The sequence below is a fragment of the Zonotrichia albicollis genome, chromosome 19, assembly GCF_047830755.1.
Source record: "Zonotrichia albicollis isolate bZonAlb1 chromosome 19, bZonAlb1.hap1, whole genome shotgun sequence".
Classification (NCBI taxonomy): domain Eukaryota; kingdom Metazoa; phylum Chordata; class Aves; order Passeriformes; family Passerellidae; genus Zonotrichia; species Zonotrichia albicollis.
In genome coordinates, this window is record NC_133837.1 from 7,395,620 (window position 1) to 7,418,991 (window position 23,372).

The window sequence follows — 23,372 nt, forward strand, 5'->3', positions numbered from 1 at the left end:
CTTTTCACTGTGGTTCAGGAAGTATCACCTTGGAATATTGGCTTCTTCATGGATATTCTGGTCAGAATAGATGACTTGTATTATTGTGCAGCGTTGTCTGCTGCCTTTGGAGAGATGAACAAATGTCTTGGGGATTCCTTTGATGATCCTGGTCATTTATGGTTGTTGGGCTGTAATATCTCTCCTGCATGGAGAAACTGAGTTCCTCCAATGACACTCATTCAAAAGAATCTGTGTATTTAAGTCTATTTGCCTAAGAGTTAATGCATTTTAAACTGTTTTTATATCAGTTTGGTTGATTTCTGGTTTTGGTTCTGCCTTTGCAGTTCTGCTGCTGCTCCCTTGGCCAATGCCTTCAGTAATGTGAATCTTGCACTGTGTTATTCCAGGCTGCTGGTGTTCCCTGCAAAGGGCTTTTGTCTATCTTCTGGGTACTCGGGTTTCTTTTTATGTTGTGGATTTGTTTGATTGCAGAAGGGATGTGTGAGAAATGGGTAGATGACAGTACAGTGCTTGTTGAGCATGGAAAATGCCTTTCAAAAAGGTGTGTTACTGTAACTGGTTTAATGTACAATAGTTATGGTAAATCCCTGGAGAGAGACACTTCACCTGTGTTTCTTCAGTTCAGCTCATAGGAATACTGTGTTTGCTAGGCTGAGAATGGAACAGCTATTGCATGTTCATTGTCCCTCTGGTTTGGAGGATGTCTAGAACATGAGTTTGAGGCTCACCCCTTGCAGTTGGCACTGACTTGGCTGTCAAAATATTGAAATGCTTGATTATCCAAATCAATGAGAAGGAAAGTGCTCAGAGTTATCCTGGAGGTGCTGAGGGGTTAAGCCATTGTTCATAAAATGTGAAATGCGGGGAGAGTGGGTTTCATCCCATTCTCCTGGGACAGGATTGCAGGAAGGATTTGTGCAGCCTTGGACCTTTTTTTTTTTTTACTCATGGTTATGTTAGTGTCTGAACAAGACAAAATAATGTTTGCTGTGACTCTGCACCCTGTTTTCTACCCCCACCCACGTCTTTGTACTGCTGCTGAGTTGTTGGACAAGTTATCTCAGTTACAGGCCTCTTGCTGAGGTTTGCTAGGTGGATTTATGTAAACTGTGTATGAGATGCTTGGAAAACTGCCACTGCAGGTGACACCTCATGTGACAGCCTGTCAAAGGGGTGCTCCTGTGCTACCAGCACTTAACTGACTGCACAAGCTGGATGAATGGACCTTTTATATACATGTACCTTTAACATAAACATCTGTTTGTTCACCTTGTAGGCATGTCCCATGTTGGACCATGTTTGTCCCCTTGTCTCATGTGTGGTCCCAGCTCAGGACCTGTTTTCTCTCTTTGGAACTGTGTCTGAGTAAATTGGCCTTTCTCCTGAGACCCTGAAGCTGAAGGGAAGAATAGATTGCAGGGAGATTTGCAGTAGGAGAGACTTGAACTTACTCCTGGGATTTAATATGGTAAACTCAGAGCACCCAGAGGACAGCAGGGATGTGTTTTAAACCAAAGTATGTAAAAGAAGACTGATAAACTTTGGCAGCCGAAATACATTTGGAAGTAATGATAAGGAGGGAAGGGAGAGTTGAAAACTTGCTCTGCCTCAGCAGTGAAGCTTTGTCAGCCTGAGCATTTGCGTTTTGGAGCTGGTGTTTTGGACAGTCTGTGGTGCTGACTTAGGTTCTAAACTTTTATTTTATGCTACATTAGTCTGGTTTTTATGGCCATCTGCAATCTTACTGGTTTTGCTTTTGTTTGAAGGGAAGCTTTAGATCTTGAAGCTCCCCATGGTGTACATTCCTGGTCTGCTTAGGTGGCTGTTTCTTCTAGATGACTCCTGCAGTTCATGCAGGTGTAACATGTCTGTGTCTCCTCGTGGTTAGGTGGAAAGGTGCAAACGTGATTTTTATCAGATGTCATAGGTTTGTTTAAGCACAGTGGAGCTCTCTGCAGCCCTGTGGGGTGCCTGCTCCATGCCTGCACAGATCCTTTGCGAGGCATGTGAGGTATCATTGGCCTGGATTTGCATCAGGAATATCATGTGATGCTGCAGAGCATCTTCCAAAATGTGTGACCTTGACACCTCAGGCTGTACCCTGGGTGCTGAGATCTCTGCTATTGCTGTTAGTGAGGAAACACAACACAGCACAGTGTTGCCAAGTATCACTGGCCATTTCTCTCCTGTTTCTCCTGTCAGGTGAGCTGACCTGCTGTGCACATAGGCGCTACAGTGATAGTGTTCAGTGGGTATGAGCATCAAGGGAGATTCGAGTATGTGTATTGCACAAATTGTGTATTTATTAGCTGCTAAATTGAGTTCCTCTTCTGCAAATCAAAGCCTTTACTGGAGGCAGGGCGAGCCCTCCAGGAAGCAGACAGCTCTGCTGGTCCTGGAGCAAACAAAGAGTCCAAGCGCCAGGAATTAGTCTGTGTTTTGAATAATTTATCTGATCTTTCTGAGGTGCTTCGGGAGATGCCCTGTGGCGTAGGGAGGACAGCTGTGAACGGGAGTTTATCCTTCATCCCTTTTTGTCTAGGCTTTTTTTTTTTCTGTGGACCAGAAGGGTTTTGTGGTTTGCTTTGGACCTAATTCTCTGGAAGTGGGTCTCCGAAGTGAATTAGCTATCACTTTGCTTTTGGACCAGAAAACAAAGTGTTTGTACTTTGAAGAGGTTTGTGTTCAGAGATTGTGTTCAGTTTCCTTTAAAAACATATGGCTGTGTTGTTTGACCTGGGAGGGGTTGTGGACTAAGATGAAAGCAGTGCGTTTGGAAATCTCTTTGGGGAGCAGTGGGGCAGTGTCAGAGTTTTCCTGTAGAGACCAGTTCCTCTCCTGAGCACTCAGTTCAGGACTTGGCCTCATGCCGTACTCTGGAAACCTCATCCTACCTTTGCTATCCTCTTGTTTTCCTTTGTCCCACTCAGAAACCTGCATGGGCAGAAAGTAGGAAGGGGGAGGATGGTCAGAATGGCTTTGTGCAATGCTGGCCAGGAGCTGAAGAGATGTTCTTCAAGGTCCTTTTTGCCTTGGGGTAGCTGCAGCAATCAGTGTGTGGAAAGTGGGCTATTTGCATGTCAGCTTTTAGAGCTGGTTTGCTTTGTGATTTGAGGAAGAGGTCAGCTTTCTGATCTGATCTAGCCCAGCTGTTGTCACTAGAAAGTGTGACACTAAGGTGTAAGTTAGTATGCAAGTTTACACAGAGGAGTTGTGAATGAGCTCAGACTTCTGCTGGAAGAAGAAAGGGTTGGATGCAAATGTTTAGATATGTGCTGTTTTAAGCAGCAGCTTGGCAGTTCTTTCTGCACTGGAGCCACATGTTGTGGAATATCTGAACAAGCCTGCCAGCATTCTCCTGAAAATGCAAAATCTATTTTAAAATATATTTCTAATTAATGTGTTTCTTTTTGAGAGTAATAGCCTGGAGCTTATCTGCCCAGCTGGTTATGCCAGAGTCATAAATAGCCAGATAGGCTTTTTATGGGTTAAGTTTTACCGCTGTGTATCAGTGCTAGATATCATGGGGCTAAGAACAAAAATTTACTCTCTGGCCTGTTTCTGTTGTTTCATCCCTGCTGATCCTGCTGATGAGGACTGCAGCTGAGCAGATGGGAGAAGGATCTTGTCAGAAGTGTGGAAGTGGCAGAGATTGAGACAGGAGTGGTGGGAGCTGGTGTCTGAGGCCTGTGTGTGTCTGTCTGGAGAGTCCTGGCTTCCCCATCAGGGCCATCATTTGGAATCCTCTGTGAGTTGAAGAAATTCTCAGTCTGATTTGTTAGTGTGGATGCTTTTTTCCTGCCCTACAAAAATACGGGAAATGAAGAATGTGTGAATTTCAATGAAGCCCTGCAATGTTTCTAAGTCTGGTAATTTGCTTTAATATAGACCGGCTTTAGTCAGGGCTGACTTGAATGGGAGCCTGGAACTGAACTGGCAGCAGGAACCCTGCTTCACCATGAGCTGCCAAAAGTCTGAGTGGCACCCTGCCCCATAGCAGGGCACTGTGCTGCTCTCACAGCACCTGGGACACAGTCCAGCAGCCACTTGTCCACAGTGTTGTTTCCACGTAGTACATAACAGCTTTCTGGGAAGGTTTGTGTAGGGTTTCCCTCCAGAGCTGAGTGGTACTCTGACTTCAGCAGCAAAGCTCTGACTGGCCAGTGTTCTCAGAATAATTCTGTGCTGGCATGTCCTGACTCCTTGAGACCCAAACCAAACACAGATAGTGCTTTGTGACAGCATTCTTCAACAGCTTGATGTCCTTGCTGTTGAGCAATGCAGAAATGGAGGGTGTAATAATGGTGGGGTCATCTTCTTCTTGTGCCTTCAGCATTGTGTTCAAGAGTTTTGGGTTTAGCAGCCAGCACAGGTTGCTCCATGGCAGCTGAGGTGGTAAAGAGGAAGTTTGGGTCATCTTCATCCAGGCTTCAGGAGTTGCTGCTGCTTTGCTGCCCAGCACAGGAGCATTGACTCGTGCCAGGAGGAAATTGTCTGCTCTTCCAACCTTGATGATTCAGTCCCAAGTATTGCAGTTGTTTTAGATGACTGTGGGTTTGATATGACCTGGTCCATGTTAGGGCTCAAAGAAATGCAATAACCTTTGGAAATCTCTCTGAAAAGAGAAAAATAGTGACATATAGCAGCATAGTGGAAGAATTGTGTCTGCACTGCATGGTTCACACACACATTCTGCTGGGACCAGCCAGAGCCCAGCTAATGCCCTTATCCCCTGCTAAGGGAACAGGCAGGCTGGGTGCCCTGTGACAAATTTAATATTTTGTCTCCACTAGTTACCCCTTTCTACCTCATGCATAAGCTTTTCAGACTCCTCCTTAAAAACAGTTAGGGCTCTTGGCTTTCAGTAGAGGATTTCAGTCATTAGCTGATAATACTCTTCCTGTTGCCACACCTTGGTGATTTCATGGCACCTGTGTAGCTGCTGCTCTGGCATCTTCAGCATGCATGTGCTGCTCCCTCTCTAGTGCCTGTGTCTCAGAGGTGTTTTAGGGTATGATGAAATTCCTGCCCTGGTGTGCCTTGGACTAGGCAAGGAACCATCTCCTCTCTCCTTTCCAGCATGTGGGTGCTCTGTTCCCACTGATGGGATGTTATTTGGGGTATCTTTGGAGTTCACATTGTCTCTGGGCTTTGTTGATGGTCTTGCATGGAGCAGAAAACATGGGCAGCAAGGCCAGGTTGATATATCTCAGCTTCCCCCCTTCTCAGATGCCTCTGAGAGCAGCAGCACCAGGAGCAGAGTGAAGCTGTGCTGGTGCCACAAGCCGAGATGCCTCTTCCATCACTGACACAAAGTCATGCAGCTCCCACCTTCTCAGCAAAAGCTTGGGAGCTGCTATTATGGAGAAGTTGAGCACCATAAACCGTTGCGGTGAGCATGGAACAGGCAGGCAGCAGGGCTGGCTCTGCAAAGGTGGAATACTTCCTTGTGGTGCTGGGACACCTTGCAGGAGCCAGAAGGGGACTCCTGGTGCTGTTGTGTGGGACAGTCCGTTTGTCTGCAGGGCTGGTGCACTGTGTGGGACAGTCAGTTTGGATGCAGGGTTTCCTCCTGGAAGCTTGGAGGGAGAAGGAGTTAATGGGGACAAGGGCAAGGGAAGAAGATAGCTGGATCAGAGTTGGGGCTACTGGCTGGTATTTTTGCAGCAGTCTTCTGTTACCCAGTGAGAACAGGGGATTAGCTGGGCAGACTCTCAGGCTCCTTCCGGACTCAGGGCCCGCCTGCCCTCTGCACACCAGGAGAGCTTTTTTACACAGACTTTCAAAATCCACTGCACTTGGGGAATTTTTATGGAGAGATTTTATGGTGCTTATTTCTCTAGCAGCGCAATTTTGTGTTTGCTCCTAGTTATTTACCCTAGTAAAAGGGTAAACAGCAAGGTTGCTGCTTCCTGAGAGTGCTGTGGTGCTAAATTCCTCATGCACATTGCTGTAGTGCCTGCATCCCAGAGCCTGCTGGATCACACCTGCCTCTTCCAAATGTTGGTGGCTCGGGTCCTTGTCACTTCTCAGACTGGGAGCTTTGCCATGACCTCCCCTTATATCAAGCAAGGGATCTGTACCCAGATCTGTAGTGTGGTTATCTGGTGTGATCTCTCTGTGATTGGGAAGAAATTTTTTGCTTGGGAAGAAATTATTCCCTGTAAGAGAAATGAAAATTCCCTTATAGGGAATAATTGAAATGAAAATGGAAAAGGGAAATTATTCCCTATAAGGGTGATGAAGCCCTGGCACAGGCTGCCCAGAGGAGGTTTGGCTGCCCCTAGATCCCTGGAAATGTCCATGGCCAGGTTGGATGGAGCTTGGAGCAACCTGGGATAGTAGGAGGTGTCCCTGCCATGGCAGGGGTGGAATGAGATGGTCTTTAAAGTTTTCTCACCCAGTTTTGGCATTCTGTGAGTCTGGCTTGGCTGCTGGTGGGGATGCAGAGGGGGCTGCAGGCAGTGCTGCTTGTCCAGGTTGCTGTTGTACAGGAAAACTGTTGTTGGCAGCACCTGAATTTCTCAAAATTCCTCATATGTATCCTTCCCTGCTCTGGGCAGGTGTCTCTGATGAAAGTGTGGAATGCTGTGCTCCACCAGGTCTGGTCATTTGCTGTGGTGGCAGTGCTGGAGATCTGGGCTTCTCTGAGAAACTGCCTGGGCATGACTGCCAGCTGGACCATCTGTTTTAAAATATTGTCTAATATGGACAGATTTGCTGCAAACTTTCAGCTTTGTGGGAATAAAACAACCTCTTCAGGCTTAAAGTTTGTTGCTTCATATGGCATCCTGGTCCACTCCTTTCCTTCCAGATGCCAGTGTTTGTTCCCTGGGTCCTGATGATGGGACTGCTCTGTATATTCTAAGCAGTGCAGCCTAAAGTTTGATCAAAAAAAAATCAATTTTTGAAATGATTTTTAGAGTAAATGTTGAAAGATAAAAGGAGATTCTTAATGCTGGTGCTCTCCTTTGAGTGAATGGATGAGAAATGGTCTTTTACTTTAGGCTTTCAAAGAAGCTTCTGTGCCAAAGCACAAAGAGAGAAAGCTATGCCTTTTTTAGCATTATCCTTGCTTTTTTATCAATATTGGTACAGAGAATTTGCTTTTTCTTTCAACTAACCAGATATTCCATTCTGCTTCTGAGAGAGCAACTGTTTCTCACATTGCTGGTGTAGCAAAAATTAATTAAGATTTCTTAAAAGGTCACCAATTGTTGAGGTAGATCTTTGCCTTCTGCTTTGCCTGTGACATAAGGGTAGCACTGTTTATTTCACTTTTTAGTTGTTTCTTTTTTTAAATGTAAATCTGAATTGTAGAAATCTTGTGCCTTTGCATTTCTTTCAATTTACATAAAGTTTTTTTTTTTTTTACTCTGTATGCAAATTTGTTGCAGCAGTTCTAATATCTGAAGAGATAATTGTTAATGCTTTTTAAACAGTGTATTTTTTCTCAGTATATCTTGTGATTGCTGTTCAGAGACATTCTTCTGAGATGCTGTATATAGAAAATCTTTTGTTGTCCATTACTTTTCACAGACAGGTGTTTTTCTGTCATGGAAGAGCTGAGAAGGAGCTATGCTTCAGAGTTCCAGCCCAGAGTGAGCCCATGTGTCAGAATGACTCCCCTAGGACAGGGTTGGAAAGCATCTATTTATTTTTAATAGCTTTCTATTAGCTCAGGATATACAGATATTTAGGAAACTTGATGTTTGAAGCTGAAATTTCAAACCTCTTTTGCAAGCTAGAGCTCTGTGGCAGGAATTGGGTGATAATTTATTTTTTCAAGTACTCAGTCAGTGCTTAGTAATTGTTGATGAAGAAACTGGTGGCACTTACAGAGGGCAGGAGGGGTCTGGCCTGGACCTGGCACAGGCTGGCACAGACCTGTTAACTGATGGATTCTGCTGTGCCTCCACCTCTTTTCCTCAAGAAGAGCATCTTTAATTGGAAGGTGGGGGTTATTTGTGCTGAGAAGGAAAAGGCAGTTGCTGTTCTCTGTGCTGGAAGATCAAAGGGTTTTACTGGAGAGAGATGCTTTGCACATCCTCTGCTTGTTGTGAATGAAAGGAATGTAACACAGGTGTCTGAATTTCTCTTGTAAGCCATTGAGAAGTGGCAGGATTTGATCCCCAGTGCTCTGCAGCCCTTTAATGGGAAAACAGCAGCAAGTCTCAGTTCAGGATGGCAGCTTTGCCTTAGTGAATAATTCAGCAAAACTGTGCTGTCAGGTGAGGCAGAGGTGTGTTGGTGTTCTGCTAACCTAGATTTGGGAGATCCTGACAGTAAACAGTCAGGGTGTTAATAAATGGTGAAATGAGGGGGGAAATATGCAATGGAACTGACTTGCTGCTGGCCTAAAGGGAGCAGCTTTCAGCGTGCAGCCTCTGCTGTGCACAGGGATGCAGCTCTGCAGAGCAGCAGGATGCAGAGCTGAGCTTCCCATGGCTCAGATTCCTGTCCCATGGCATTCCTTGCCCAGGCAGCAGCCCAGGCCATTCTCATTTTCTGTGTGTTGGGCTCCTGCCTGTGCCCAGCTCTGCCCCAGCTATGGGAAGGGCTGTTCCCAGTGGTAGTTCCTTCCCATTTGTGTTTTGCTGACAAGTCTGTATAAAAAAAAAATGAAAGGGTCAGGGACTCTTCTCTTTTTTCTATCAGGGTCGCAAACCTCAAAACTGTTTGAAATTTATTTCCCAGACTTTGATGTGAAGGTCCTTTCCCAATGTAATTTCATTAAATTTCACAGCAAAATCCCAGTCCTATGGTCAGGGCTTGTTAATAGTGCTGCAAGATAAACACAAAGTGTAAGAAGCACTCTTTTTTCAGTTATAAAAACTGTAGCAATAAAAAGGCAGCAGGAGTTCCCCTGCTGTGGAAATAAAGGGTTTGTGTGTCCTTAGCGGGAGCAGAACCCTTTGAGCTGGGTGGTGGAAGGAGAGCAGAGCTCTCTACAGCAGTTTCAGCTCCTGACTGTGATCCATGTGCTGGAGCCAAGTTCTGCAGAGGCTTGGGTTTGACCTGGCTGGGAACACTGGGGTTTTACTCATCTGGAACCACACAGAAAAGGAAAACCACAAAACCCTCAGCTTCCTGCTCTGCAGGTAACGTGATTGCAACTTCTCATTTCTCTACTTTCACTTTCTGCAGTGTTTGCTTGCATCAGGAATGGCTGTATTAAGGTCTTTATTTAAAATATTATTTGTCTTTTTAGATCTATTCTGTCCTCACTGACAGGATGCAAGGTGTTTGTCTAGAGCTGCATCAGCTGATGTTCCAAAGCCAGTCTGTTGCTCATTGCTGCAGAAACGTCTTGCTGCAGATCCCTTGGCTGTTGGTTTGGAGTCAGAGCTGTTGTGTCCCTCTGTGCAATTCTTCCTTCAGGAAGAAGTTTCATTGTTGTCACACTTCAGTATTATGTTCACTAGCAAGAAAGTGAAGATTTCTGCCACCTAAGTAAATACCCACAGCACTGTTGGGAGCGGCCAGCTGTTGGAGCAGCTCTGTCAATCTGCCAAGCTCCTGAAGGCAGCAGCCTGTTCCCAAATCCCTGATTGACTCCAGCCTGCAGTGGAGCCCTGCAAGGCTTTGGTACCTGCTGCCCTCACTCCTTCCAGCACAGCATTCCTGGCATTCTGTGTCTTCTGTCACTTGAATGACAATGTTGGGCAAGAGTGCCATCACTGTGTATCTTTCTGAAGAGGGTTTGATGCTGCCAAGCTGTTAAAGCTGAAAATTCTGTTGGAAACATCAGTCATTACACAATGCCTGACATGTCTCAGCAGTGGGAATCAGGGGTTCTTTCCTTGTGCTTGTCCTGCTACAGGGTATTGCTAATTTGTACTGAATGCTTCACAAGACATTTTTATGAGTGCACAAGATTTTTTTTTTTTGATAAGGAAAACATCAGCCCAAAAGCTGGTGTTCACACAGCTGTGGTGTGATGTTTAACAAAGCCTCTGAGTGTTCATTAAGTTATTTTGGTGTTGAGAAATAACTGGCCTATGGGTGTTTCTGCTGGATTTCAGCATGGGGAAAGGTTTGAACAAAGTAATGAAAGTGAAGCAAAGTTCATTTAAGTAAGCTTTTTTAGATTTTGTGCCCTTTTTTGATTCTTTTATTGCTTGCTATGCAAATTTTCCTTTGTTTTTCCACTCTCCAGTTCCTTGGAAAGCAGAGTAATTCAGGTGCTGGGAGGAGAGCTGTGAATGGCAGCAGAGCACCCTGGCCATAGTGGAGATGTGCTGGGCAAACCCTGGGGCTGGGTTCTGCACATCCCTTGTGGGGGATCCTTGCAGGGAGGCAAAGAATCCAGTGGGAACACCCAGACCTGTTGTGTGGCCATGGAGAGATCTGTGCTGCTGTGCTGGACAATGATGTAAATTCAACAAACTCAGGTTGTGTCCCAAATGCAAGTGTCAGGGCAGGTCCTCTGTGACCAGGGGAGAAAACAGGGGGTGACAGAGCACCAGGTACAGGTGACAGGTTTTGTCTCTTCTCATAGCTGAGCTGCTGGGTTGGGTTTGTGTTGTTGAACTTGACTCAGAGTCTGAGGGCTTCAGTCAAGTGTCGGGTTGAGCTGGGTGAGCTCTTGCCAGCCTGGCATGATGGGGTCTGACACTCAGCAACAAGAGGATGGGATAGGACTGGAGAAGTGAAACCCAGCCACAGTCATTAAATACAGAGATGCTGTGGCTGATTGAGGAGGACCTTGGGCTGGAAGTGGTTGAAGGATGAAAGAATAGCTGAAGGAAGGATATTGTGGCTTTGCTTATCACTCTTTTCATTGATATCTTGTGTTGTGATGGAGAGCAAGATGATGTGCTAGATGGACCACTGCAGCTGTTCTTAGTCTCTTTGTCTTTGGATCTAGCCCTTAGCCCTAGAATTAGAACTTTTTTTTCTGAAATCCAGATTGGAGAAGTGCAAAAATAGATCAGATAGATCTATCTACACATACCACTTCTAAAGCTTAGCACAAAAATGCCTTGAATTTAGTGTCTAAAAGTTCTCCAACCAAGTGTTTTCAAAGATATTTAAAAGATTTATATACTCTCTAGTTTTGCAATTTAATTTCTTGCTTAAGCAACTCCACACACCTCCATTATAATTCAGCAGAACTAAGCAAAAATGCCCATTGGTACCATGTGTTCCAAGGTGTTCTTAAGATCCAGATCAAAATCTTTCCCAGTGTAACAGTGCAGAAAGAACCTTGCAGGTGAGACCAGGTTTTCAGGAGGGCTCAGTTCCTCTCTGAGGCTGTGAAGATACTGATCAGTTGTTCAGAGCAGCACACATGGGCACTCACAAGCAAGAGACCAGTTCATGTGAAGCAGATCCAAACTTGGAAAAGTGGCTTGGTGTATTTTTAGTTATGCATAGATGTCAGGCTGGTAGTATTTGGAAAAAAAACCCAAAACTCTATATATTAGAAAATTTGGGATCCAGACATGAAAATCTGCTATGCTTGCATTGTGTAAAGGATTATCTCTTGTGGAAATAGTGGTTAAGTGGAAAAGCAGCCCAGTGCTGGGGTCAGAGCATTGTCCCTCCTCAGGAGAGTCTGAAGCTGTTAAAAGCCCATTCCAGTATGGGTCTCCTCACTATAGTACAGGTTGTTTCCAAAATTTTATTTGTACATGTTAGTGCAGCTTGAACATTTTCACACATACACTTTATCTGTTTATCTTTATTTCTCTTTCTAGTTATTTAACTAGTTGCTGACAGGCAACATGTAATTATTCTTATTCCCCTGCCTCTGGAGGATTTCTTATTCAATGATTGTGTCACTGTAGGATTTAGTCTGGGTGCAAGGTGTTTTTTGGACCCAGTGGGATGCAGGCTGTGATTAGTGTTACCACTTTGCTGGCCTAAGGTATCTGTGTAGAGGGATGACGGAAACATGCTTGTTGCTTTATCCAAATAAATTAAATCCTTTCCATTGACCTTAAGCAAAGGCCTCAAGGGCAGATTTTTTCCCTTGCTTTTAGTTTGAGTACAGGCTCCTAAAATTAAAAAGAAAAGTAATAAAATCAACCAAACCCCCTCCCCAGTCCTCTTTCCTGTGGTATATTTTATAATTGTAGCTGTGCTGTTTCATATTGAAAAAGTATCGTGCATGGCCCTTTGCATAATTTATTATTGTTGTTCACCAGGAGAGGTTCCAGGTGCTGGCCAATAAATTTCCCAGGGCAGTGTCACCCTTTGTTCCTGACAGCTGCTCCATGACAGGCTCAGCTCTGCAGGGTTATGCTGTGGCTGCTTTGGGCACAGCTTGCTGGAATATTTTGGGTGAAGCAAAGTGCTGCTGTGAGAGCAGACACAGACTCCTGGTGTGGCAGCACCTCCTGTGTGGAAAGTCGAGCCCTGCAGGTTCTCTGCAGCAGTGTTCCACCAGGCTTGGTGCTGGGCTGTGGCTGTGAGCCATGTGTGAAGTGCTGCTCTCCAGCTGGAAATTGCCTGAACCACAGCTTGGGCTGGAAGCTGCTGTTTCATCCTAGTGCTGCACCCTCCTCTGGGCAGGGAGCTTTAACCCTCTTTATACAAATGGTGTTTCCATGCAGGGTAGTATTAAAAGTTAAATATTAAAGCATCAGGGATAATATTAAAGGTTACCAGTGAGTTTTGGAGAGTGCAGAGACTTCATTCTCAGGTTTTGCTCCTGGGAGTTTCCAGTCTGAGGGAACTAATCTTAATCCGATTGCAATTTCTTGCCCTCTAAGCTTAACCTACTTTAGCAGGCATTGTGGTGGAGGTATTTATAGATGCTGGAAGTGCTGTTGGATGTAGCCCTTATCCTGCATTGGTGGGTGGGTGTCTGCTGGTGCAGCTGTGAGCTGCCCTTCAGCCCCAAATCATGCAGATGTCTCACTGAAATATTGTCTAGTACGATTGTTTTGCCATGGAGTGTGCTCAATACAGTGGTAATCCTTCCAGAGTCCTGGCTGCTCTAGGCTTGGGTGTTTGTAGTCCCTAGCTGGAAGCACACTTGTGGCTGTGGGTGAATTATGGCTAAATCCTCTTTCTAATGAGGTGACTCCTAAAAATGAGCATACTTAGCTTACTCCAGGGCAAAATCATCATTTCAGATTTGAATGCTGACTCACAGATCATACAAAATTGACAATTTCATTGAAGGGCTAAAAATGTCATAACAGATGCACTGAAAATATTTGTACCCTTTAAAGTGAATTTCTGTGGTTGCACCTCTTAAAACTCATAAATCAAACCCCAGGCCTCTTCTTTCATCCAGACTCCTCAAATAGAACTGCATGATATGTTGAAGTTCTTCAGGTTTTGTTGCAAAATTTGACTAGATTTTCTTGAAAAATAGTTTATCTTGAGTGTAAGACTGGAAACCTCCTTTAGTCTCAAATAAGTTGTGCTGGTGTTGGAGTAGATCCATGAACAAGCCTGGGAAGGAAGGAAATAGAAGTGCAAGATGGTGGATTGGAAGGGTCTGTGGGCAGGCAGAGCTGTGCTCACAGCAGCAGGAATAACCAGCTGGAAATCCTGGGAGCCTTCAGGATGTCAGCAACTGCAGGGCTGCAGCTCTGAACGCAGGTAAATGTTCTTTGCTGTCTCTACATCAAAGCAGGCATTTTGTTAGCAGACAAGATACAGCAGTTTGGTTTTTTAAAGCTGTTGGAAGAGCAGAGATCTGTGTTGTTTTTTGGGGTTTTTTTTGTGTCTCACCTTAGAGTTTGCACTAGCTTTGCTTGGAATTAAGTTGGAAGAAATCAGAGGTGATAGTTTTCTACTAAGAAAATTACCTCAAGCATTGAGTTCTATTTACAAATAGAGGTAAATAATCAATTTTTCCCCATTTCCTCTGTCTTTTTGTTGATGTGTTTCAATACAACAAGGGAGAGGTAGAAAGATTGCGCAGTTCATTGCAGATCCATTGACTTCCTTCCTGCTGTTTGCTGTCACAGCTTGTGTTTCTGTGGTTGTATCTCTTTTTTTCCTGGTTATAGCAAGGAGAGAGAGTGCAGGTTTGATTACTGGTGTATCATCACTCCACAAGCAGAGAGTGACTTCAGCATCTGACCAGAGAGAATATTTACCTGTGCACTGGGACTCACCTGAACACTGTGACCTGTGCTCCCTTGACCTTGCTCAATCAAGAGCTTGATCCTGCAGAGTTGAACAGAGTGGAAAATATTTTTACAGGGATCATTTTGTACTCTTGGAGGATAGAAACCTTGGAAAAATCCATTGAACTACTGCTGTTTTGAAAATCTTGCTGTTTGAAAAGGGTCCGTTTTGTTCTGTGTAACCTGAACATGGGAAGCAGTGCTCTTGGGGTGTGGCTTGCAGGAGTGGTGGTGAGGAAATTCTGGGAAGAGTTGGAATTGCTTTGTCCAACAGGAAGTGACTCAGAGGCTTGGAGAAATGGCCAAGGGCATCCTGTACCAGCCACAGTGTGTCCAGCAGGACCAGGAGAGTGCCAGTCCCTCTGTGTGGGCACCTTGAATCCAACATGACAAGACAAACTTTGAGGGGCTGGAGCATGCGCAGGGAAGGGAATGGAGCTGGGAAGGGTCTGGAGCTCCAGGAGTGGCTGAGGGAGCTGGGAAGGGGCTCAGCCTGGAGAACAGGAGGCTCAGGGAGGCCCTTGTGGCTCTGCACAGCTCCTGACAGGAGGGGACAGCCGGGGGTCTTGGGCTCTGCTCCAGGGAACAGGGACAGGAGGAGAGGGAATGGCCTCAGGTGTGCCAGGAGAGGTTTAGATTGGATATTAGGGATAATTTCTTCAGCTGTCAGGCATTGGAAGGGGCTGCCCAGGGATGTGGTGGAGTCCCCTCCCTGGAAGTGTAAAAACATGTGGATGTGGTGCTTGAGGCCATGGTTTGATGATGAACGAGGTGCTGCTGAAGTGATGGCTGGACTCTGCGATCTTAGAGCTCTTTCCAACCTTAATGATTTTGTGATTCTGTAAATCATAGAAGTCCTAGGTGAAGTAAAAATAGTAGTACACAGTGTAACTCTGGAGGAAAACTTTTGGCCTGCATGTGGCCTGCTAGACAGCTGTTTCTTGTTTTGTGAGGGCTGGTTGGCTGTGGTGGTGGTGAAGGGGCCTCACAGTGATGAGAACTTAACTGCAGAGCCAAGTGCTTGGATTAAATCTGGTGACGGATAGCAGCACATAAATAATTCTGTCCTTGGCCTCACACCCATTCACCAGTGCAGCAAGGAACAAGGGCTGCTGTGAGCTCAAATTTTTCTGGAGTTGTTGTGTAGGTGCTTTTCCCAATGTCCATTTTGGCTGTGATCTATGGAATGCCAAGGGCTGTGCATCTGGGAACCCTCCTGGACTTCAGTTCCATACACAGGCCTGGTGGTGGAATGATGACATCCTTTAAAAAATTGTTTTGAGGACACCATCACCATTACCGCTTTAAAGCTGGGATGATTTGCAATAAAGATGGCTATACTTATGGGTAGATGAACTTATTTACAACCAGAAAGCTCTTTTTTGCTGTCTTTTTTCTTCTTGGAGAGCAGCCTTACGTAGGATAGAGTCCTGTTTAGATTCCCTCAAAACATAAGGTAGTACCTACCACCTTTGCTCAGCTGAAATCTGGGCCATCCTGGTTTCAAAGATGGTCTGGACTTCATATAACCATTAACATGCAGCTGAACAAACCCAGTGGTCACAATTGAGAGGACCATAAATCAAGAAACTCCATAATTTCAGCTCTGGTGTTGAGGATTACCCTAATCTGTGAAAAAGTTATTTTTTTCAGAGTTAGTTTTGGTTTCTTCTGAATCATTCTCTCTCCTGTAGTCTTTACTGTAAAAGTTCTCAGAGAAGTAGATGCTATAATGGTTGATGATTAGAATTATGTGTTAAGTTAGCAGAACCTTTAAAAGACAATTTATGTAGGGTGGATATTTCTGCAGCACATTTTCAGGCAGTTTTGGTCACACAGCCCTGGTGGTGATGAGCATTAGTGAATTCCAGAGGCACCATAACCCCCACCCCTCTTTGTTGTAGTGAGGCAGGGTAGTCTGTAATGAACCTGTGTAGCAAAATCACAGCTAAACTGCACTTAAAGGGGCTCCTCTGCCTCCAGTTAGAAGGATATGTCGGCAAGGAATAGAAACATGGAGTCAGAAGTCTTTTTCAGGATGAAACTCAAGGTTTGGAGTGCACAGCTGAAGCTGTGGAAGGCTGCTGGGGAGCACAGTTTGCTTTGGCTCTCCTCAGGCTTTGCTTCATTTGAGTCTGTTGTTTCACTTACAGTACATTTCCATGTGATCTGTGCTGGATGGAAATTCCTGGCATTTCTCAGGATGTTCGTTTTTCCCGGTCACATTCCTTGTTCATCAGCTGAGTAGAAACAAATCATCCTGTTTGCTTCCCAGGGGCAGCCTGAGCTTCTGTATTTGTTGAATTTGTAGAAAATCCAGCTTCAGATGATGGATTGACATAATTGAAACTATCCTTAGAAACCTACTGAGGTTGAAATCAATAGACCAATATTTAAGTGAGCTACAAAGTGGCCTGAGTAAAAACAGGAAGAAACTTGGTGCATAAAGTTTACAAATAATGAGAATAGGAGCAGGCTGTGAAGAGATTTTGTGATGAGGGTTTGTAGTTAATTGTGTCAATTTTAATCCTGGGCCATGTCAAGTCCCATGTCCTCCTGAGCTGTATAAACATTGCTGTGAGAAAGGGAAAATCTTCCAACACAGTGTAACTGCCCAATGTAACAGAGGCTGTGGTTTTAGGTGTGTGAACAAAACAGACTTAAAGGATAATAGAAGAAATCCCTGAACCCCAACAGCCATCCTGTGCTTGGAGCTCATATAAAGGACATCCCAAGGTGCCCTGTCCCTCCTCAGAGCCATCCCCCAGGCTGTGTTTGGCAGGTCGGGGCTCTGTGCCCCGTGGGTGTACATGGAGGATGCTCAGCCCTGGGCATGGAGGTGGTGGTTGCTGGAGCCCTGGCAGGTGATCCAGGTGCTCCAGCTGTCCCAGGAGGGGCTGCGGATGCTTTGCTTTGGCAACTGCCTTGGAATGAGCTGGGGAACACCTTGGTAGGAGAACTGACTCTGTCACCACCCCTGTGTCCTAACACAAGCTGTGATTTGCTAATGTTGTAAAATGTAAAATCCTTTTCTTACAAGATGTCATTTTGTTCCTGTTTATTTCCAGATGCTCTCAATATTTTGTGCTGACAAAAAATTCACTTTATGTTCATTGTCTCCCAGGTAAACGCAAAGCGCTGAAGTTAAATTTTGCAAATCCACCTTTCAAGTCCACAGCAAGATTTACTCTAAATACTTCTGGAGTTCCTTTCCAAAATCCACACATGTGAGTATAAAGCCAATGGCACAACTAGTGGAACAACTTTGAAATTAATTAGCCAACACGCAGTGTTAGTTAAATGCAATTTGATTAGTCTAGTTATTTGTCAGTTTGTTTAAATCTCTCAGTTTTGAGTCACTGTAAAATATTTTTTTTCCCAGAATTAAAAAGAAGGTTAAATTGGGATCTTCTTGGTTTACACTGGAGTTAATGCCTTCCAGAATTGATTGAATTGAGTATTGTAGCTGATAATGCTAGATACACCTATAATTAATCTCTAGACTGATTCACTGTTGTTTTCCTGTATCTTTATTCAGCTTATTATATTTTGTTAGAATTTCTTGTTTCTGTGTTACTTGTGAAACTCATAACTGTGATAGAATTGTTTTCAGCACTAAAACAGGCAAAGGTTGAGGATTATCATTTTAGCAGCAGGGAGATGTTAGGGCAGTTACGCAGAGATGAGGTCTCAGTGAATTTTCTGGGGCCAGTTTAGCCCCAGGATATCCCTGTCCAAAGTCTGACAGCAAATGTGGCACAGAGCTGTTCCTGACTCTAATAATTACCAGGGTACATCAGCACCAAAAAGATCAGCTTTGTATCCTCAGATCCACCAATCTAGCTGGACAGTGCTGCTCTGCAGCCAGTCCCTGTGGCAGATGCAGCAAGCATGTAAAACATGTCCCACATTTTTCTTGTCGAAGGTCTCAGGGGTTTTGTCAGTGTCAGGTCTCAGAATCTGCAGCTGCAGCCTCCCTGCTGCCTGGGCTCTCTGAGTGTCCCTGTCACAGGCTGCTCCTGCTTGGCTCTGCATGGCACTGCCTCTCTCCTGGAGCTCAGGGCGTTCTGCTTCCCCAGGACGTACCTGCTGGGCTCTGTTCCTGGGAGCTTTGGGGATTTTCAAACAAGCTTTTATCAAGTTAGCAACATGTTTCTGATGAGTTACTGATGGTAATTACAATATAGAGAAATTTTATAGAGTACTTTAGATTATTCTTAAGATCTTGAGTGACCTGTCCAGCAAGTTCTCTTCTTTCCTTCTCTCTCCTTTCTGAAATAGAGTATTTTTATTGGTTATAGAGTTCACATTTAGAGACTTAGTTTTTCTGTCTCAACACATCATCAAACTCTTGTTAAGATTTTCTGCAAAACCCCTTCTGGGGCTCTTTCGTCTCTCTGACTTTGTTAGTTCATTGAATAAAGGACTTAGTCTCAGCTAGTGAGTCCCCACCATCAGCCATCTATAGGGATTTGAATTTTCTGTGCTTATCTGTGTGGATTTCTGTCTCAGATTCACTGGAAGTCACAGTGGCTCCTGTCTAGTACAGAAGAGCTTTCGTCGTTAGTTTGTGACATCTTAAATTTCATGTTTGTGCAAGTGATTGTCAACACTGTGCAAGACAGGTGCTGCTCTTTCTCTGTGGGAGCTGCAGTTGTTGGTATGGATTGGATCTTGGGCTGGTTAATGGTCTGAGGCTTGCAGGGTTCTGGGTTGGATGTGTTAGCTGTTCAGGTGCCACAATTGATGGTGATGTGTCTGTGCTAAAGCTTTCCTGGGAGGCTGCAGGCTGTAATGGCCATTTCTGTTTGGAAGAGATGGATGCTGTTGGCTTGGTTGCTTTCTCTGTGGTGAGGCTGGCTGAGCTTGGGTGCAGCAAATTGTCCTCGTTTCCTCTGTGTGGCCTTAGCAGATGCTGTTCCTCAAAAGCAGTGTTGACATCTTCTCATCATCACGCTTCTGTCCAGTGTTTGTTTGGCAGCTGATGTATCTCTGTCTCCTGCCTTCTTCCCTGAGATGCTGCAATGACTTTTCCTCAGTAGGCTAGAAACCTTTCCTAGACTTTGGATTTGAGCTGGATGTTTCAGACCTCCTCTCCCAGACGAGTTCCTGATGAAGTGTGTTTGTGTTCACCAAGACACTTCTCAGCCTGAGTGTCCTCCTGAAATGAGCACTGGCTCCACACTGCTGGGGATTGTCCTACTCCAGATGGGTGGATCTGAAGATACAGAGAGGTTTCATTTCTCACATGAAATTTGGAGTTCTGTGGTTTGGATCCACCAATCCAGGGGTATCCTGTTGCTTCTGCCTGGGATGGTGTGTTGAGCAGCAGAGAGCAAGGCAGGGGTTTGGAAGGAAGGTCCATTCTGGTTCTGTGACTGCAGGTGATGGAGGAGGTGTGTTTGTGTCTTGTTTGGTTCAGCTGGAATTGCTGCCACCAAATCTTCTTGAGAATTGCAAAGAGATTTTCATCTAGGCAAGATGTGTGTCCTGCCTGTCTGTAGGGCATCCAGCACAGTTGTAAACATAATTTTACACGTGACCTGTACAGGATAAGGCAGAGCCTCAGTTACAGACAGAAGTTGGGGAGTATAATTCATACTTGAAAGGATGCAGTCTAGAAAAGAGGTGAGAGTTGTACTGGTGGAAGGATGGAGCCTAGAGAAGAGGTGAGAGTTGTACTGGTGGCTGATGGCTGGTCAGGCAGTGAGGCTGTGTCATCACCATGCTGTGCAGGCTGGGGAGCAGTTGAGGCTGTGGAGATCTGCCAGGTTAGCCCACAGCTCCTGTGAGTTGTTCAGGCTGACTTTGTCACTTAGGCCAGATTAACAGCTGCTAACTTTGTTTTTCCTGCAGCAGACGTTGCAGAGGCTGGAGGACACAAGCCATGGTTAGGGTGAGCTCTTCAAATTCCAACCCATTATACCAACTGGAAAGCATCCCACCTTTTACCTCATCTGTCCTGTGTCCAAGTAGGATTTAGGTCACAAACAAAATTAGATTACTCCGTTATCTATGTGGAAGCTTTACAGAGCTGGTTGCCTTTGCTAAAAGGAAATTCAGATCACACTACTAGGAGTGATGTGAGGTGTGATTGTGACTGTGCATGACAGGATTTCTGACTGGGCTGTGCTGCCCATTGCACTTGAAACCAAGATGGAAACCATTTGGCTGTAGATGAGATTTTTGGTTGTCTGGAAAGCTTTGTATTCTTGTGCAGTGGTACCTGGATGTTGAGGATTTAGATTGATCTGCCAGGAAATGGGCAAGCACAGAGGATGTTGTTTGGCACGTGGTTGGCAGCATGCTGCTTTCTGAGTGTTCTGTCTGCTGGCTGGGAAGTCTCTTGACTCTCAGAGTTGCCACCTCTTGAGAACCTGATTACCAGAGCATTGCAGTTCACCTGGAAAGGTGACAGAATGAACTCATCTCTCTTACTGTACAAATCTGATGTTTGAAGTGCCTGGTGTCCAGTTGAACTCCACAGTCTCCCTATAGCTTGTGAGTGTCTTCCTGGATTTATTGGGATTTAAGCTTTCCAGAGCTGTCCTGCATGGAGCTTCTCCTTGTGACACCTGGGAGAGTCGCACACTTCCCAGAGAGCTGCCCCAAGAGTGTGTTGGATGTTCTGCTGGATTCTTCAAAAGCCAGTGGAGGTCCAGTTGCACATCAGACTGTGCTGCTTCCTTTTTTTCTGTTCAGGGACTGTTATTCCTGGAGAGGTTTTTTCTGGCTGTTCCAAAGCCTCTCTGAGGTGTCTGTTGCTCTTTTAATCTCCTCTTAGGCTTTCCCATACCCTTCTGGCATGTGGGGTCAGGCTCTGTAGCTGCATAGCCTGCAGCTGGTGGACTTTTTTAGGAAGTAACCTGAGAGAGTTCCTACCATTTTTGAAAAAAACCCCGAAGGGGAATATTCTAAACTGGCATGCTTCCTACTACTCATGTGAATTTTCCTGTAAATATTTCTCTGTCTCTTCCTCATTTCTGTAATTGTCACCTCACATCTTTATTATTACTGATTTTTGTTACCTTTCTGCTGTGTGATACCTTCCTGTGGCAGGGAGTGCTGCCTGGAAGCCTTGGAGGCAATATTCAGAGTCAAAGGTACCAAGAATTTGAATTTTTTTCTGTGACTGATTCTGTCCTGTTTCCTGAAAGTTGCAGAATCTGGATATAATCACTTGTATTTTCAAGTCAGCACAAATAAAATGCACCCTCTAAAGCCTCAGCAGAGACATCTCAGTGACTGAGGGAGCCTGTGGTAACCAGGCTTTCCCTTCTCATATAAATATCACTGTGGGTTCAGTGCTTGAACAATGTTTCTTCTGTAATTTTTTCAGAAGCAGTTTTTGCAAATTGATGAATTTTGTCTTGTGTTTAACCTTCCTCTTCCTTCCAAGAGTTTGGGAGTTCATTTGGCCAGTGATCTCTGCAAGACAGAGATGATGTGGTCTGTAACACACTTGAGTATCTCTGGCTTTGAGCAGGTCACTGCTTCAGAGAAGGTGCTGCCAGAGTTAGTGTGAGATTTTCACCGAATGTGCTGCTTTAAGGTCTGCTTTATTCTTTTTTTTTTAAAACTTTCTAAGTTTTTAGTATTTCTTAAGTGCAAATCCTCTCTGCAAAGGAGCTTTTTGCTGTCTGCAGCTTCCAAATTAAACTTCTCCAGCAGCTTCCACATCCCTTGGAGCTTCAGTGCCCTGGTAGGACAGTTCTCTTCTTTCTGTAAGGGTTTGATATCCCGGCACTCTGCTTCTGACTTTAGTCCTTCTGTGTCTGGAACCAAAATTTGCACCTTGTATATCTCCATTAAGCCAATTCACATTAATTTTTCAAGGGTGTTGATCACCTGCTTTCCTGCCACACTGCAGGACTCCTCAGAACTTCTGAAAACTGGTGAGCCACCCTTGGGCGGCTAAATCAAATCCGGATGTTATGTAATGACCTGACTCCCATGGGTTCCAGGTGCTTCACAGGTGCTGAGTGATTGAGCTGTGCAATTATGAATTGTTGCACAAATCTCTGCATTTTCCCTCCTGTGGATGGGACATGCTGACTTTTGGAAGAGGCAGAGGTTAGGCAGAGAGTTCATCAGGGATCTCTGGTCTGTGATCACAGGTAGCTCTGTGCTACCTGTCCCACCTGGGCATGGTTGGGAGCTGCTGTCCTGGTTCTTGTGCACACAACCATGGTCAGAGCTCCTCATCTGGGGGCAGAATTTGAACCTTGCAGCTCAACCCTCTCAGTGTGATGCATAACAGGACCCCTACCCAGGGCTGGGGCTGGCCTGTCCCGTCCATGGTGGGAAGAGCAGTGATGGGTGAGAGGATGGGGATGGTACCAGGTCACCTTCCAAACACTGAGACCTGGCCTGTCCTGCCCAGACAGGGACAGCAGCTGGGAACTGGAGTGACAGAGGAGCTGTGGTGGCAGAGACATTGGGTTATCCAAGGTGGGGGAGGCTGGAGGCTTCTGTGCCCGTCCCTGCGGGCCCTCGTGGCAACACAGCCATCCTTGGCCACTGAGCTGGGACACAGATGTCTCACACACCAAGGCATGAACCTCCTGCAGTTCCTAATTCAAGGTGCAATGATTGATGCTTGGGCTGTCTCCTCAGGGCTGTTTTCCATGGCATGGTAGGCAAAAGAAGGTGGGATTGGGGTAGTGGCAGAGCTGGGTTAACTGTAAAGGTATTTTTAAGTGTTGTCCTCACTTTTCCAGGGACATTAAGGTGGTGTCTGGGGTAAGTCACTCAAGAGCAGTGGTTTTGAGTTGACTACCAGATTTTTTCCTACTGAGTTGAGTGGTGTGGATGGGGGTGAGGTATTCTGGGTCAGTGGGGATGACAAAGGTAGAGCAAGGAGCTGGAAATGTTCATTTTCAAACTGAACTTGACTTCATTGAACATGAAACCTCCATCAGTGTGGCCTGCTGGGACACAGAGTGTCTGGACAGAAGAGCAAAGCTGGGGATGTCCCCTTGGGTAGGAGTTTCCTATGGGCTTTCCTTCTCATGCCTGGCTTTTGGTGAGCTGTGTTGCCTCCCCTTCATCCTGGTGGCTTGTTTCAAAGCAGGGAATGTAGGTTGAGGAGTTTCAGAGTTGACATCAGCTCTTGCCTTCATGCTGTTGTGTTACCAGAAGCAAAGTTTTCTCCCCTTCTTTCCTTCCCTTTATTTTGAGGTGCTGCATCAATTCCCAAGGACAGCTGCACACATGCTGGCTTCCTATGGTGGTGTTTGGAGAAGAAAATGGGATGAAGCAGAATGTTATGTGTAA

General features: G+C 45.3%; 1 protein-coding gene across 3 annotated transcripts in view; it reads left to right on the top strand.

Moving 5' to 3' along the window:
* MAP2K4 (mitogen-activated protein kinase kinase 4) overlaps window positions 1–23,372 on the top strand; it is a 63,972-nt gene that overhangs the window by 5,641 nt on the left and 34,959 nt on the right. For 2 of the 3 annotated variants that reach the window (XM_074555338.1, XM_074555339.1), the window contains exon 2: window positions 17,221–17,323. The exons of the other annotated variant lie outside the window; for it this stretch is intronic. In XM_074555338.1, coding sequence (XP_074411439.1) covers window positions 17,221–17,323 — 103 coding nt within the window. The remainder of the gene's footprint in view (window positions 1–17,220; window positions 17,324–23,372) is intronic. 3 annotated transcript variants of the gene reach the window in all.